This window comes from Stegodyphus dumicola, chromosome X2, assembly GCF_044657685.1.
Source record: "Stegodyphus dumicola isolate Sdum_Otavi_A_Nest chromosome X2, ASM4465768v1".
Classification (NCBI taxonomy): domain Eukaryota; kingdom Metazoa; phylum Arthropoda; class Arachnida; order Araneae; family Eresidae; genus Stegodyphus; species Stegodyphus dumicola.
Genome location: NC_140781.1, coordinates 94,150,645 through 94,169,002, shown reverse-complemented (window position 1 = coordinate 94,169,002; position 18,358 = coordinate 94,150,645). Strand labels below are relative to the sequence as shown.

Genomic DNA, 18,358 nt, shown 5'->3' with positions numbered 1-18,358 from the left:
TATCTTCCCCGTGGCTGTCCACCCAAGTACTGATTTCACAGCAGTCAGCCCATTTTCTAATTTCTGAATCCTTCTGGTTAATGGTGCACCTGTGACATCAGCTCTAACAAGAACTTCTATTTTCAAATCCCTTCTTCCTAAATCAGAAGTATAGATGTTTTTCTGCCTCAGTTCCAGGAATCCAGGATGTAAACTGACTACTGGTCCTCAAATCTTTGACTGTTCCAACAAGATTAGTCATCTAGCTAATCACCTTTTAGGCTTCTAACGTTCACTTTATAGCGTTTGTGACTTTCTCTCTTTGTTGTTACTTTTCCAAAAAGTACATAAACTAAAGATTCAGATCCACTTGTATGGCACCCTATGTCTATAGCAGTCTCCTTTAATATGTATGAACATTGTGACCCTGCGTCAATAAGTGCCTTTACTGTCTTCTGCATTTTGTTTGCATCGATATTAGTTAATAGTGTTTGAAGAAACACGTCATCTAGGAAATTTCTGCTGATAAGTGATATGTTTTGTATTTCCTCTTCTTTATTCTTTTCAACATTATTGCTCATTTGGTTGGTGTGCAAATGCAGACATATGATACCCCAATGTCTTTTCGAGCATATCAAACATCGTAGATTTGTCTTGCAGTACTTGGCCCTGGGTCCAATATTGAAGCAGAGAAGCAACCCTTCCTTTTCTTAATTTCATCATTCTTTTGACTCAGAGTCATCTTCAGAGCAACAAAGCAATGTCGACTTTCATGATTTTCTCACAAAATATGCAAGAATTCTTTTCACTATAATTGGTTGCTTTATTATGTCCTGAGAATAAATCATACCCTGTAGGCACGAAATGTTCACGCTGGTACTTTATATCTCTTCTACTTTCTTTCTTTGCACACGAATAAATTAATTTAAATTTAGCTTTTGCCAAAGAAATTCTCTGCTCTCCTTCCACTTCATTCTTTAAAAACAATAATAATTATTTCAATTTCTCAAGGTGAGAATTTTCTGCTGCAGTTATTGATGCATGGTTTATAAGCCAAACTCATAAAATATCCTCGGGAATGCAGGATTCAATGAGCAGAAACAGCATTGCAGGTATTTGTCGCTTGTCATTGCTATTGACTCCAACAAACATAAATACGACTCTTAACTTGTCTGACAATTCCGTTATACAGCATTTCCCCTTTTGACCAGTAACATTTTTAATAATCTAACCTAATAATTCCCAAATATATAATTCTCCCAACGATTCTTCTCTGCTGAACCTATATCTTAAGCTTTATAACTTTTTCATAATTTTTGGCAGTTGCAGGGAAGCTGTCTACAATATCACATGGTCTCGTACGGGTTACGGTTGCTTGAATGTGATAATGCATCTTGACCTCATTTTGAATTTTTTTATCTTCATGTATTCGCCGAAATTGACCCCAAAATGGTAACCAATCTTTGATTTCGCCACTGAATTGTGTTAACTGTATTTTAGATAATTTTAGTTTCTGTTTTTCCTAATTCAGCGGCACACTGCCAATGGATTATGTCATTTGCTGAATGAAGAATAATTCTGCTACTTGACAATTCTATTTTCATGCAAAATGGCACTTTTCAAGAAGCAATGGACAGAAAGCTATGTTTGTGCTCTTTCTAAAGAAAATTATTTTTATTTATTTATTAAAAAATGCTGTGGAAGCCATGATTTTACAGTATTTAATGGAATGGTATTTATTAGTATTGTCAATAAGAAAGGGGAAAATGTCAAAGCTTGGCTTTAAGGAGAAAATTGTTCAAAATACATATCCAAGAGGGAAAAAAAAAAGAATAGAATGTTCTGAATGTTTCAAAAGTAAGAACTTTAAAAGAAAATCTGCGAAATCAAAGGACAGTTGCATGATCACTAAAACTCTCAGCATTAAATAATGTGATTAATGCTGATTTGAATCTTAAAAAGGCAAAAAATGGTAATGGGCATCATCTTTCTCCATGACATGTATCCGAAAGCAGAGTGTGCTGTTGAATTCTTTGTGAGAAACAATTATTTTAACAAAAATGGGAAAATGTTGTCACGATAGCTGTATCTTGGGTATGTTTAAAATATCGCAATAAAAGTGATCCATTTATTATCATCGGAGAGAAGTAAAAAGTCATACAACATGGTTCAAAGAATCTAAAGAAAGTTTTTCAAAGGGATTTATAATTGTTGCTAGTTTTTGATAAAAACAACAAATAAAAATTAAAGGAAGTGAAGAAAACTGTTAAGATCAATTCCACTTACTATCAAGAACATATTTTGTACCCAATTTTCAGATATGAAATACCTTCTGTGTACCCACAGTGTATCAATCAGTCGAACTGCATCAAGACAAAACAAGCAATCACATGTCAACATCTATCGTTAATTTCCTGAAAAAAAAAATAGAACAAGTGACATGTATCAGGGCCATACCTTTGACTCATATCCCTACTAAACCTCCTTGTGCATCATCCACGGATTTTTGCTCTTCTGCACTTTTAAAAAGTGAATTGTCTGAATGTCAACCTACAATCCTCCTTGGACTTTGGAAAGCTGTTCAATAGGAAGGGAATAAAATAACTCTTTATTAAAAAAAAGCTTTATTGTCTTGGAAATTACAATGTAGAAACATAGTGAAGAATAAGATTAGCAAATGGATCACTTAAAACACAAAAATTTTAGGCAATATATTTATTTAAATACAACGAAAATCATCTAAAAAATGTGCGAACATTCTTAGTACATGAGCTTGACATGCAACTACCACCTGTCTCACCTTCAGACAGATCTCAAGTACACCAGAAATCATTTGTTGGCTGTTGTGAAAGGAAAATCTAATTGGCAATAGTAATGCTTTATATGCCCAAGTACTTGCAGCATGGTAAAATATTCCTCAGTTAATAATAGTATGGCAAGGCCTGTCAGTGCATACATTTTCACATGTGATGGTTGTATTCCATATCGAATAACTCTGTATTATTAACTATTTATTAACAATCCTGTGAATTTCAAATTTCTGTGACCTTTCATTATTGGTGATGTTCAGTGCTGAACAGTGTTTTCTAGATATAACTAAAATTCCAAAACTGCAAGCTATAAATCTGATAAATTAAAATATATGTTAAGTTAAACTTTAATAGCGTTATCACGTTAGCTGTTTGTTGCCGGGACAAAACGTTTGCAGCAACAGTTCTGAGAAACGGCCTCTGGCGAAATAGGGTTACCATCTTCACTTGTTAAACAGGCTGAAAGCCAAACAAGAATCAATTATCACTCAGATTGGCAAAAGTGATGTTTCCTTTCAAGTGACATTCGCTTCTTCGTGTTGTTTTGTATAGCTCACACGCTTTTCGTTTTAAACTTTATTGTTAGTAATGGAAGATAATAAAAGGTGATTGCTATCAAGTTAATCACTTTGATCTCCACTCTGGCACTTCATGTAACACATAAACACACTTCTGGTTATAGCAATCAATTACATCAGTAATAGCCAAATTCTGTATACTCTAAGAATAGTTTAAAAACGTGTGCTGGATAAGTCTATTTATCACACATTTTTTTTTTGTTGTCTGCATTTCCATGAAAATTTGATGGCTCACTGGAAAATTTGTGACCTGGTGAAAGCATTTTCTGACTAACTTTATGCCTCATAATTACTGTTCTGTCCATTCAAACAAACAGACAAAAAAAAAAAAAAAAAAAAAAAAAAAAAAAGACCTTCTATAACAAAAATCTATATGGCTGATATTTACCTCCTCACAGCCAGCAGACACTATTTAGCAAAATGAAGATCAAATAAAGCATATGAATACATGAGCAATTAAATATGTGCGAGTTGTTTACTGTCCCATATAACACTCGGTAATATACCTAAAACACATTAATTATACCAACTCTAGAAATTAGGTGTTCACATCATGAGTTTGTTTTATGGTTTGGTTTATTGAGATTACAGCAAAGCACACTAGGGCTATCTGCCTAAGGGAAGGGATGCCTTCGTGGAGGACTTTCTATGGAAAACTGGTTCGTATACACGTTACACATGGGGAAAACCACGAAAGTGCCCATGCAGCCAGCCCGTTCGCGGGATTCGAACCTCGGACCGAACTACCAGTGTTCAGCGACTTTACCGCTCGGCCGCTGGTGGGCTCAGTTTGTTTTATGTGATTACCGCAAAGCCTCGAGGGGTAACAACAGGAGGGATCCCTTTGTAGAAGATTTTTTAAAACTGGCTCGTATACCAGTTACAAATGAGGCAAACCAAGGAAACGTCATGTAGCCAGCCCGTTCGCGGCATTCTAACCTGAGACAGAATTACCAGAGTTCAACGACGCTTCGGCCACTAGTAGGCCTGTGCACTTAATTGGAAAGTGCAATTCATTATGTAAACAATCAGTTGTGCACTGTTTTAAGTAATCAAATGTTATAAATGTACAGCTGTTACGAGTACATTTCTTATTATTTATTAGTCATGTTTTTATTACGCAGATCATACGTATGATATAATTATGAATTAACCCAATAACAAAATGTGTACACTCTTTAGTACTCAAATACTCATCAATTATTTTTCAAATGATTATTACATACCCATAATAATTTGCAAAGAACTGATAACTATAGTTGCTGCCAATTACATAATCGTTATCTGAATTAAAAGCAACTTCAAATAAACTTCTTGGCAATGTTCATTTTTGTATTCATACATACATATATATATACACATCTAATAAGTCATATATTTACATACAGATAGAGAGATGCGATGGTTTAGAAGTTGTTAATATATATTTATTAGTATTAATGTAATGAATAAGATTTATATTAATGAATGTATATACAAATGTTTTTCATCATGCATAATAATAAATCCATAAATTTCCAATGTTTCAATATGTAGCATTTACAATAAAGGTATAGTTTCTAATGTATTTATAATTCAAAAATATTTCATTAATAACATGAAAATAATAGACAAATTTAATGAGTATTCTCATTATTACATAAGCTATGCTTTTTTTTTATGCATCTTCTTTGCTGTTTAAAATGTGTCACTGATTATGCAATTAACAATTTAAAAGATAAGTAATTAGGAGAAAAGCCACGCATATCCAAACGGATTTAAAAAAATTATTCAACTTAAATTTAAGAAATAAAATTCTATTATATAACAGTGATAATACACCATCAGCACGAAATACGACAAATTTGGCGAACTTTTGGCAACGAACAATTTGTAAACAAATCCGAACTGCAAGAACGTCGTAAAATACTGTCAACTCTGAAATTTCCACGATTATATATTTAATGAATATATACACATTTAAAAAATGACTCAGGCAGTTGTATCACAACAAAACAGCAATAATGAAATCGGCCTCTATTTCCACCATCCATCACTTCACAGTGAGAGCCATCGCCATATTGAAAGTTACCCGTCATCCTTCAGAAGAACTTTCGTCTGATTGGTTGAACGTTTGAGGAACACGTCTCCAGCCGGAACATTTTCGGATAAATTTTAAAATGTTGCTCGTAGCCGGGACAGTTTCCTCCTAGCTAGACGAAACATTTCTCGGAAGCCTGCCGCTTAAAGCCGTACTACTAGAATCTAGTTTTTCGGAAATGTCCCGGGTAAGGGCGCGCGTCCATAAAAGTGATAGGGCCATAAGAGTTTTACAATTAATAATTTTGTAGAATCAGTATTGTAGGATTGTTTCATCCTGGGTAACTGATGTTTTTATGTCAATATTTCTGAATAATCAAATAATGTGTTACCCTTGCAAATTTATCTTAACTTCGTAACTTCAAAGCTTAGTTAATGTTACACAGAAAGATGAATTTTTGTATAAAATTGTTGATTGTAAATTTTTTTAATTTTTATTTTGTTCTAAGTTCACTTTGTTTTGATTGTTTCATTCTCATTTAATCAGTTTCAAACTCGAAAGTGCTACTAATTAAAATTTTTTAATGTGTTGCATTAGATATGTGGGAAGGAGAAAGACCTTTCAGTTATTGTTATTAAAAAATTATAGACAAATGCAGATCATTTTTTCCATTGTAATTTTGATATAAGTGATAACTGTTCATATATTCATTTGATATTTAAAAATTATGTTACCACTCTGTAGGTTTTTTTTTTTTTTTATGTCTGTTCTCTTACAGCTTTCTATGTGGCATCTCTAATTTCAGTGCTAGAAATTTAAGTTTTTTTTTTACTTAATTGTATAAATATAAGGGAAATTTGTTATATAAAAATTTAACCCTCCGAGCGTTATGGGTTAAGCTCTGAAATTTCAAAGTTTCTCAAAATGTCATGAATAAGTGATATTTTCTTGATTTTAATTTAAAAATGACTATCTCATTTTGTACTTTGATTCCTTTTCTTCCAATATACATCCAAACCTAAATCAGATACATTTAAAAGCTAGCAAAAATTTTCATGTATAATGAATATAGAAGATAGACTTCTGTATGGAATTTTCCGGCCGTAACGCTCAGAGGGTTAATTTGGTGTGTAATGATTGTAAATTATTGCAACTGCCTAGAAAAAACAGGTGAGTTAAGACTGCTACGTAACTTCAATTTTAGTTTTAGTAGAATTTAAATGTTTGAATATTGTGTTTGTGTGATCACCCTTTTACAGCTCATTCATCAACCTCTACAGCCTTCCGTATCTCATGAAAGTTCATCTGCCCTCTCAGCATCCGAATTCTTTGATGCGGCTGAAAATTTCTCAATGTGCACTACAACTTCTGAGGTATGAAGCCATTTTTTATATTTAAATGATTTAATTAAAAGTATGTGTTTGATACTTATAATAATTTTATTGTTTGTTATAAATCTTGTTAGAGTATTTTAAAATAAAAGTGACCTGCGTACCTTTCTTGCAGACATAAATCAGTTACTTTATTTTTTAATGTAATGAAAGTTTTCAATTTCTGAAATAGATGTATTTATTACTATTGAAATATGCAAGCCAAATTTCCTGGAACTCTGTGTATTACATAAATATTTAGACATAATATTGCATTAGAGCAGTACTTTGAAGTATGAGCTAAAATAAGCATTGCTCTACTAGTAGCCAAATGGATCACAGAGCTAATTGTGTTCGGTCTACCAAAAAGTTCTGTCTGTTTTTGGAATAAAACAAAATACAAATTTTTCTTACCATCAATAAACTTTATTAATTGCCATTACTATTAATGACCTCTTGCCAGCATGAGGACAGTTTGTATATCCCATTTTTGAAAAATGTTAAAGCTTTTGATGTGAAAAATTAAGCCAGTGCTTGTTTGATATCTTCTTTGTTTTTGAATTTTTTGCCCTTCAAAAATTTTGTAAAGACAAAACAAGTGATAGTTGGAGAGTGCTAAGTCCAGGGAATATGTTGGATGCGACAGAATTTCCCAACCTAGTTCTGCAATTTTTTTTACCATTTCCCAAAGCAGCATGTGGCGTGGCATCATCATGATGCAGTATGATGCCCTTCCTATTGAACATCACCAGCCTCTTTTCTTGGACTGCTGTCTTTAAATTATCCATTTGCTGAAAATACTTTACCGAGCTGAGCTTTTTGTTCGGTTTTAAAAGCTTATAGTATATTGATCCTCGAATATGCCACCATATACCCAAAATTCTCTTATTCAGAATCAAATATGGGTTTAGAGGTGAAAAGCCTAAAACTTTCACAATAGGCTCTTTTCCTTATGATGTTTTCACAGGTAATTGACTTTTCATCCCCATTTATTATCTGGTTCAAGAAGAGTTTGTTTTTGTTCTGAGCAAGCAGAGATGTGTATATGACGACTCAATCATCCAAATTCATCTGATTTAATTCATGTGGCACCCATCTTGAATATTCCTACACCAATCCCATCTTGCAAATATGGTTTGGAATGATTTGCTGAGCTGAATTAAGCCTTTCTGAAATCTCTGATGTTGTCAGAAAAGGATCTTGCTCCAACATCGTCGTCAATCAAAGGAAGAACATGGCTCATCAGAATGGTCAAAATCACCTGTTTCAAAATTTTTTAACCATCTTTTGCATGTCCTATCAGAAACTCTGCCTTCACCAAACACTTTCAATAAATTTCTGCATGCTTCTGTAGCATTTCTTCTTTGTTGAAATTCATATTAAATAAATTGGCATTAATGAACTTTATCAGCAGCCATGGGTACACTATCACTTCGCACGTAAGACTAACGTGAATCAACTTTGTTTTAGTTAATTTGTTACATCAGTATGTATGTATACATTAAGCGATAAAAATAGAGAGCCGAACATGCGCCAAATAAACATGTGCTTACGTGTCGAAAATTGTTGTCATAAAAACAGAGAGAAGTTTCCGGTAGACTAAATAAGTCATCCGAAGTTCAATAACTTGCAACCAAATAGATTGGCTGGCTATGTGGGGATCTTGTGGTTTTCTGTATGTGATGAATTTAAGCCAGTTTCCATTAGAAAATCCTCCATAAAGGCATCCTTTCCATGGCAGATAACCTTCATGCACAAATCTGTAGTAAATTACTAACCCACATAATTGCATTTTCTTCTTAGTTCATTACTTTTATGTCTTTGTGTTTATATATAAAAACATGTCTTATGTATTAAAGTAGCACAACTTCACCTAGCATTCTGGGTGTTTAAAATTTTGTAGGTATTACAGTTGCTCGAAAATACAAAAAAAATACGATATATGTATTTAGGACAGAAAAGCTGCCACTGTCTTAAAAATGCTTACAAGAAAATTGTTTACTTATGTTGTAATTCATACTACACCACAAAATTTTCTTTTATTAAAAAGTTTTAAAGGAAATTTCTTTTCCATGTTAATGAAAAATGCATTTTCATGATGAATGAAATTAGTGCACTATAAAGGAGGCACAGGATACAAGTAAATTTATGAGAGATACACATGATTTCAAAAAGAGAACAGCAGAACAATTATAGTGAAAAATTTGTGGGTTTTAGTTCAGTCTTCTTCAATAGGATGTTAGACCACCACGTACTACAACCAGGCCACAGCATAGTCCAGCATTGAGTCAATAGATGCCTGATATTGTCCTGGTGGAGTGGATCCACACCTATTATGCAACTTATTCTAAATCTTGTTGATTGGATTATGGCAGTATATTATGTTTCACCTTCTCCAAAACATACTTGCATGGGGACAGGCCAAGGGAATTGTCTGCGCATGATATAAACAACCTTGGACAACTGTGTAATTGTAGCATTATCCTGACGGAATAATCCTCCATGATTCCCAGCAAGGAATAGGAATACGTGGCCGTAGTTTCTTATCTGAATATCATGGGGCTCTTGCCATGCTGTGAATGACTACCATAGTAGTTCAGCTGTTGTAACATGTGGCTACATAGGCTATAATGCCTGCTATGGGGAGTTGTATTGTACTCATCTGCAAGTTTGGGATTGTACCTGATGGCCAAATTACTTCCAATGCAGATGCAATGGTCATCTGACCCTAAAATAAAATGCAGTTCCTTGGTGAATGTCATGGATTGGCATTCCATACAACTGCTCATTCTTTGGCATCATTAAAATGGACTCGCTTCACTGCTAAAGGCAGAACATGTAAATGGCGCTGGGATTTCAGATTTGTTTCTTGGAGGCAGTTGCAGGGGTTTTGATGTCCACTTGAGCTGCTGCAGCCGTAGATAATAGATGGGCCAGCATTAGAGCTATATGTATCTAGCTAATAATTCTTCAATAATCTGTATTACCTAGATCTTCTGTATTATTTACCTAAGCATCCCCGAGTTAGTCTTGAACTGGTGGCCTGCATGCCACATGCGTCCCCCCCAAGCAATTTTATGTGACCTGCCAATACATTTAGTTATGAATTTGTTTAATACTATGCCTATAGATTTCGATATAGCATAAATTCATTGCACAGGGATTACAATGTATTGTTTATAAAGAAAATAAGAAAGTACTACTAAACATTTTAACAGTTATTACTTTCCAATTCAGTTTGAAGCTAGCACTGGCACAGAGCCAAACGTACCTATGTAATGCATATAACAGTACTCTGACCCACAAAAGAAGCTAAGGGCGAAAAGGACAAGGACATTAATTGTATCTTAGGAAATGAAAATTTAAAATTTCAACATAAATGACATTAGAGATATATGGATTGTGTTTATGTGTGTGATAGCTGTTGAATTAAAAAGAAATACATTGAATAGATGTATAGTCACAATTAAATGAAAGAATTATAAACTTTACATGCTTGCATACCAGGGCACATGATTGGGATACAGTGTGACAACAGTCCAGTTAATAAATTTATTCAGTAGCCAACAGATGGTAGAACTTTTATATTCTTGTGTTTTCTTTTTTTTTCCCCTAATGAGATGGTACATTTACTTTCCTTGAGTCAGTCATTATTTGGTAAGCTAGATGTATCTCTTCCCAGTTCATACTGCTGGAGACATGCTATCGAGTCCTGGCTTACAGCCTGGAAAGTACAAATCAATGTCAATAAATCAGAAGCTGTACTATTTTCAAAGAAAATCTATGTCCATGGATATGTCACCATGTTCGACGAAAGAATTCCCTGGGTCAAGCATACCAAATACCTAGGTGTTATTTTGGATAGGAGACTTGCATTTTTACCCCACATTAAACACATAATTTCAAAGTTTCAAGGCAGTAGAAGTACACTTGCCCCATTAATCACTCGAAACAGTGTTTTAGATATCGATCATAATTACTCATTTATACGGCCATATTGTGTCCCATAGTAACTTCTGCATGCCCTGTCTGAGGGTACTTATGTAAAACTCAGCTAGATAGAGTACTCTGAATGGAAAATAACACTTTAAGAATTATAGCAAAAGCCAAATGGTGTGTTAGGAATGAAGCAATTCGTAAAGAACTCGGTCATTTGTCTTAATGAGTTTATGAAAAATATTTAAAAAAATTTTTTTAAGAACTTGCATAAGACTCAAAACCCTAGCTTACCAAATTTGACATATGATGTTAATTCAGCTGTAAACAGGAGAAGACCCAAAGCCATTCTCAGGAATGTGCCTTAAGTCTTAAATTATTTGCTTAAAAAAAATCTAAAAAAAAAAAAAGAAAAAGAAAAGAAAAGAAAAAAGAAAAAAAAGAAAAAAAAAAAGAAAAGAAATATATAAATAATTAAGTTTATGATAATAACTTGTACATGAAAATTTCTAACTTAATTCATACACTCTAAATTCACAAAAACCACAGCTAGCATGTGACACCCTCAACCTATCAGAATTCATCTCCTCCTCAACCAGCCATTGGACATTCCAGCTTCACCTGATCACCCTCAACTTCAGCCAGTTTAGCCTCCTCTACACCTAGTTCCAGCTCGGATGTCTCCAGTGAAGGACGCGGCCGAGCGGTAAAGTCGCTGAACACTGGTAGTTCGGTCCGAGGTTCGAATCCCGTGAACGGGCTGGCTGCATGGGCGTTTTCGTGGTTTTCCCCATATGTAACGTGTATACGAGCCAGTTTCCCTTAGAAAGTCCTCCACAAAGGCATCCCTCCCCTTAGGCAGATAGCCCTCGAGGCTTTGCCATAATCATACACACACACACCCAGTGAAGGACGCTATGCCTCTCATCACCGAACGGTGCCTTGTACTCCTGATACTACGACCTGATCCTCCATTTACTGCCTTTCAATTGCTTATGTCATCACATCAGTCGAATTATTGCACAAATCTTCAACTTGATTGCTTATCACGGACTATTGCATAGAAAAAAGATTACTATAATTGCCTTGCAATAAGATATGTCTTTACGCACCATAAGAAATCAAAGTTCGAGAAGTGACCATAAAATCGATGGGGATAGGACACTCCAGTCCAGGTGCCCATTGCAACGAACGTCTCGTTCAAGGATGATACTGCTGGAGACAAATGTTGTTTGTTATCAAATGTTATAAAACCTGTTATTTGTGCTTGTCATTAGATCTACATTACATAAGTACCAGTCATTTCAAATTGTGCAAAACATTTGAATGTTTCTTTCATATGAAAATTCATGTTCTTGAATGAAAGTTGTAGGTAAAATTATAATTGCAATTTTAATTAAGAAACTAAACTGCAAGCTGTGGTTTAATAAAGCTTAAAAAAAGTGACAGAAAAAGACTTTAAAAAAATAATTGGTTAATTACATATTTGATTAAAATCGCAGAAATTACTAAGAAGGAGAATAAGTTGTCGTTATTTATTCTCAAATTTCATTCCGAAGGGGAAGTTTTCTCTAAAAATTTGGTAAGCTTTTATAATTATTTAATTTTATGTTAAAAGTACGTTATTTAGTAATTAATTCAACCTATTAGTGTTATTTGAAATACATGTCAGTACAAAAAATTTAATATTTAGCTGCTAGTGTAAATGTAACCAATAGAAATTTGTTACAGATAGAAATTAAGCAGGATAAATTTTAATCTTATTATTCATTTTATATGTTTTGATAAATATTTAGGAAGGGAGATATAAAGTTAAATTTAAATTTAGTTAGTTAAAAGTTTGTTAAAAAAATCTACCGCATGCAATTTAAGTTTGAGACCACTGGACTAGGCCTGTCTGGAAGCCTGTCACCTGCACAAATAGTCATCTAAGGCATGGAAATGGCATTTTTCTTCTTTTATGCATGTAACTGTATCATGCAATATTTTTTGTGCTCATGTGGAGTCATTGAGAAGGCACTGCTGAAATCTGCCATTTCCTGATTGCTGCACTTCTGCAGGCTATATAGCTATTAGCAGTCATAAAAAATAGTTACGGGAGATCATTTTCCTACTGACACAAACCCTAGCCATTGGCATATTTTCAGTCTGGCATGCCTTCTTTGATGTATGCTAATTTCATTGACCATGAGTGTATTTAAGTGAATAATTCAGATCTAACATGAGTTCTGATAGAAATGCTTATAACATAGATATTTTGTGATGAGTGTTCCTCAACTGTACCTACATTGAATGATTTTAAGCAGTATATTTTGAAATCATTTTGGATACCTTCAATTTAAAATAGATTATTCAATTGTATTTAATTTGTTTGGTGTTAGTTGTTAAAGTTAATTTGTTTGATGTAGTTTTAAGTTAATATGCTTTGTCTCTAGATGAAGGTTGTTTCGTTGTTTGCAAACCCCATGGTTCCTGTTTGAAATTAATTAAAGAAGTTAGACTTTTAGACTACAGCAACACTGGTCATGTGATAGCTTAATAGAAGCACATGAAATTTAAATTTTTATATGGGTTCCATGAGGATAGAGAAAACATTCAAACAAAAGATTTTTCAAAGCCAAAGTTAAAAAAAATTCCATCCTTAGGATCAAAATTATCTGAGGTAGGTAATATTGTGATTGACTACTACATGCAGATGTTATTAAAGATTTTTACGCTGTAATTTTTAATACCGGTTTCTAAAAAGTACTTTTTACAGCAGCTGAACATTTGCACAAAGTATTAGTTTCAAGTTTCCAGTCATAAAAATATTTATTTACTAAGATTTTTTGTAGAATAAGGGACAGTTTACTGACCTTGAACATTTACCATAGATGCCTTGCATAAAAACTTATTTTGTATACTTTTTCAAGGTGTGTCAAATAACATAAATGTGATCCTGAATCATTTCTTTAAGTGGGCAGTCTGTTAATTCACCTGACTTATTAAGGGTGGTAAATAAGTTTTCCTATATTTAATTCTTCGCTGATACCTTTTTTTGTTCACATTTTCTCAATGCGCCTTCATTAATTTGTAAGGATTATGTTAATTTTCCTAACAGATAAATTTTGAGTTAAAGTTCCTTTCCTGTCTTCCTGAATTTCAACTTACAACTTATGGCCAGAACGTAGTTTTAGAAACATGTTTGAATGCAAATTGAGGAGAAATATTTAACTGCAAAGTTCTACTGTCTTAGTGAGAGAGAACCAGTGATTCTGGCTAACATGCATCTACCTTTTTTAGGCTACTCTCTCTTAAGCTATTATTACGCTCGGCCATATTTTAAGCCCTTGATAGCTTCACCGTTATTCAGCTTTAAGGGGCCAACTCAGTTAGAATTTTGATAGCTACGGTTATATCTTTTTAGTTAAGTTAATTTCTTTGTTTTTGAGTTCAAGCCCGACTGGCGGCTTTATTTTAAAACTCTAAGATGGAGTTCTGTTAAACTTTATTGGAATAATAAAGAATAATTTCACCCTTCTTATGTGTTGTCTCTATATCATGAAGCGATTAGTCGCTTACCACCTCTTAAGATTCTTCAACTTTAACTGTAACTTAAAAGTACACAGTACAGAATCTTACAAATTTTATGAACTTTTTTGTAGTGGGCAAGTGGGTGAGCTCAGTAGTTGATTCAGGGTTCAATTCCTGATGAATGAGCTTGGGACTTTTCTCAGTTTTCCCTATGTGCAGTTTCAATATGAACCAGTGTTTCTTAGAATGCTTTCTTGTTCATGAAGGGATCCCTTCTTTAGACAGTTCCATGCATTGTCATTATCATTTAAAGCAGTGATCACCAAACCATCAGTCGTGAGCCACTAGTAGTTCATGGGGACATTTTTGGTAGGTTGCATCAATGCTCTGATTAGCTAACCTTGATTCCTCCACTGACCTGACAACTGCTTGTTTCTCCTGCAAAATTGCCATTGTCAGCCTTATCTCATAGTTGACTGTATGTGCGTGAGGTTATGCATGTTATGTTTTTCGTGCGTATATTAGACATTTGCTAACTTAGATAGTTTGATTTACGCATTCATGCTAAGCTAGGTCTGTTCTAATGATGGTGTGTTCAAGCAAAAGGCTTATTACTTTCATTTGGAATGGAACACCGATTACTTCTTTACCCAGGTAAAGGACAAATATTTGTATTTACTATGCTACACAAGTGTATCAGTTTGGAAGGAAGGGAATGTCAAACATCACTTCAAAGTCATTCACGCAGGGATTGAAAAGAATTTCCCACTGAATTCTACTCTAAGGAAAGAAAAGGCGGCTAAAATTTAAACGTAATGCTGAACAATCAACTTTTTTCAAACTATTAAAGAAGAATAAAGCAGCAACTGAGGCACCATTCCTGGTTTCAAATATTGCGCAGAATAAGAGATCAAACAAAGAGTGTGAAATAATAAAAACTGCATTTTTAGAAGCTGCAATTGTATTATTTGACGTTTCAAAAATAAAGAGATGTCTGCTGTTAAATCATTGCAGCTTTTTGCAAATTCAATAATGAGAAGGGTTGAGGTTCTGAGTTTTGATGTTACCTCATAACTTAAAATTGACTTTGATCACCACAGCTATTTCTCCCTGCAACTTAACGAATTGAATGATATAGTTGATGCAGCTCAGTTGGCCGCTTTCACAAGAATGGCTTTTGATAATTTCAAAATAAGAGAGGAGCTGGTAAAAATTATACCGTTAACAGGACAGGACAGAACATATTTGTAGCAGTTAAAAATCTTATCAGCTCTGAAAATATTCCTATAAATAAGTTTATGGGCTTGGTTACTGGTGGAGCTCCTGCAGTGGTAGGCAGAGAAAAGGAATTCATAACCGTATGTCATAAAGAAAAGTTTCCGAAATTTCTGTGTTATAGTGTCTTGTGTAATACACCTACCGTCACTGAGTGGAAAGTTTTTAAGTATGAACAATGTAATGAAAACAGTCATAAAAATAGTGAAAAAAGTTAGAGCACATGCAATTTAAAAACATTTATTCAGAGCACTGACTGATGAACTAGATTGCCAGTATGGTGACGTGCTTCATACGGAAGTTCGTTGGTTGAGTAGAGGCAGAGTTTTACAACATTTTCATGAGCTGCTCTGCCTTAATAGAATTTTTAGAAGAGCAAGGCAAATCCTTCCGTTAACTAGAAGATCCGATTTGGCTGCAGGATTTTGCTTTTTTTGCAGACATCTCGAAAAAAATTAAATATCCTTAACTTGTATCTTCAAGGTAAGAATAAAGATATTGGTGGAATAATTTCAGATGTTGCTTCATTCTAAAAAAAGCTGGAACTGTGGGGAAAAATATCGTCCAAGGTGAATACAAACACTTTGTTGTTTGAAACAAACCATTGGCAAAAAAGGGTCATCAACGCATCCATACAACAGCAAACAATACATTTAAATTATTTCAGATTTAGGAAGTGAATTCAACAAACGCTTCTGTAAATTCCAAAAAGATTTCAGTGGTTGCAGTTTGTCAAATCGCCTTGTATAGGGATTGATGCTGAAGAGTTCTTTATTTGTATTATGGAGCATTTTGATTTTCAAGAAGACAATACTGCAGTGGAGTTCGGACTGATTGATTTTCTAAATGATTTATTTGTAAAATCGCTTTCTTCAAGCTCTTAATATAGTTGGCCTCTTGTTCCTAAAGAAAAATACTCACTTTGGGTCCAAGTTTGTTTCAAAGAAAAGGTTGTTCAACTCTACACATCTGTGTGAGATTTCTTTTCCCAGTATGAAATTTATAAAAAATAAGTAAACTTGCTGATGAACACTTGGACCTTGGACAACTGTATTCGAATGGCAGCCACTACCTACTCTCCCAGCATTAAAAAACTTGTTGATGACAAAAAAAAAGTTTACAGCCATCTCATTAAAGTTAATAAGTTTCATGAAGATATTTGTTAGTTATTACTAAATACACTTCAGTTTCTTCTTTATGTACAATTCAATTTCAGTTGCTTTTTATTATACACAGTTTAATTAAAATTGATATCATATTTACTAGAAATGTAAGGTTTTTTTTTTAAAAAGTTGGTAGTTCTTTTGATTGGCAGCCGCAGTAGGATTTAAAAATGCTACAGTAGCTGTGAACCTTCGTAAATTTGGCAACCACTGATTTAAAGAATAAATTTCATTAGTAAATATTCAGAGTAAAATTACTTTGGGATTTAAAACATTGTTAACAAATTATTAATTCATATTTTTCATATTTTGATAGTTTAATTTTTTATATATTAACTGTAAATATTCTTTAGATTTAGAAATGTACAGGTTTGCTGAAAATGATTTTGTCATTCTAAAAAGTTGTGGATTTCCTGCAACTTGCTTTAAAATACGAAATGTACTTTTGTTTTAATTTTATATTTTTTTGCTGTCTTCAATTAATATATATTTCTCTTTCTCTACAATGTGTAGGGATCCTTATCCGAAGAAGGTACAAGTTTCATAAGTGATGTTTCAGATGAAGGAACAGAATATACACCTATACCTAGTGGTAATACTTATCATTGTGAGATTGTGTTTTAAAATGATGTTTTAATATTCTAGCAGTGAATTTGTTAAAATGTAAGAAATATTTATATCAAAGTATTTGTTTAATATTTTAACACAAAGAATTTGCTCACAATATTTTATATTTTAAACAATAAATTGAATCATTTGCATTTCAATAGCTGCTGAAGTGATATTGTTACACGCATATGTGTTTGTAGATTAAATGCACACAAAACCGATGATAACTTGATAAAATTCGTTTTCCTAAAAGAACACATTATAATTCTGAATTTTTCACAAAAGTTCAAAAGTACTGTTAGAGCTCTTCTCAATATGACAGCACAATCAATAGTTACGACTTCAAGCTACTAAGAATGTTAAACACATCTTAAAAGCGAACCTCGCATGGAGATCTCTCAATACTCTGAAGTAACAAATGAGAATTGATATTCTCTCCTATTTTCTTTTAATTTTTTAAGGTTCTTGAGTGATACGCTGTAGTATAAAACATTGCTCCCTACCAAAGGAGTAAGTACACTTGCTGTAATTTGAAAACACAAGACTTAATCGGTGTTATCCTTGAGCTTCACAAAATTTGTCGAATTTATTTCGTCAGGCAGCTACTTGGCAGCATAATAAATTATGTGGGATACTGTGCTAGATACTTGTTAGAATCTAGTCTTCCCTAGCCATATCCTGCAGCGTGTTTCTGTGCCTTGAAATCTCCACACCGCACTCGAATGATTCATGGCTATTAGCCTTGTTCATAAGGCACACTAGAATGACACACGGTCTTCACCACCTCCGGGAGGGCACCATACCATGGAAGGTTTCTACTGCAAGATTATGTACTTTACTGTCTTCTGCTCAGTGCAGCCGCAAGGAAAAAAATGTAAATTTTCAACTACTCCAGACTTATAGTTTTATCCCAGCTGCCGATAAATTTCCAGTGCCTTCGATTTCTCAAAATTTCTAGAAGGCGTACACAGTTAGTTGTTTATGGCCAGATTTGATTACAGTTATGCACAGGGACCAGACCTAAATGGTCACCACATTTAGCGAGTTTTGTCAATTTCTCTCCAGTTTTACGTGGTAGCCTTAATAATAAGTAGACCTACCTCTG

At 33.7% G+C, this 18,358-nt stretch overlaps 1 protein-coding gene across 4 annotated transcripts in view; it reads left to right on the top strand.

The window, feature by feature from the left end:
* The window catches only part of LOC118188489 (oxysterol-binding protein-related protein 6-like), a 259,141-nt gene that overhangs the window by 184,067 nt on the left and 56,716 nt on the right, over nucleotides 1–18,358 (top strand). For 3 of the 4 annotated variants that reach the window (XM_085810016.1, XM_085810014.1, XM_035358923.2), the window contains 2 exons: nucleotides 6,647–6,760; nucleotides 17,158–17,236. In XM_085810016.1, the coding sequence (XP_085666142.1) occupies nucleotides 6,647–6,760; nucleotides 17,158–17,236 (193 nt within the window). The remainder of the gene's footprint in view (nucleotides 1–6,646; nucleotides 6,761–17,157; nucleotides 17,237–18,358) is intronic. The other variant, XM_085810015.1, reaches the window with a different exon arrangement.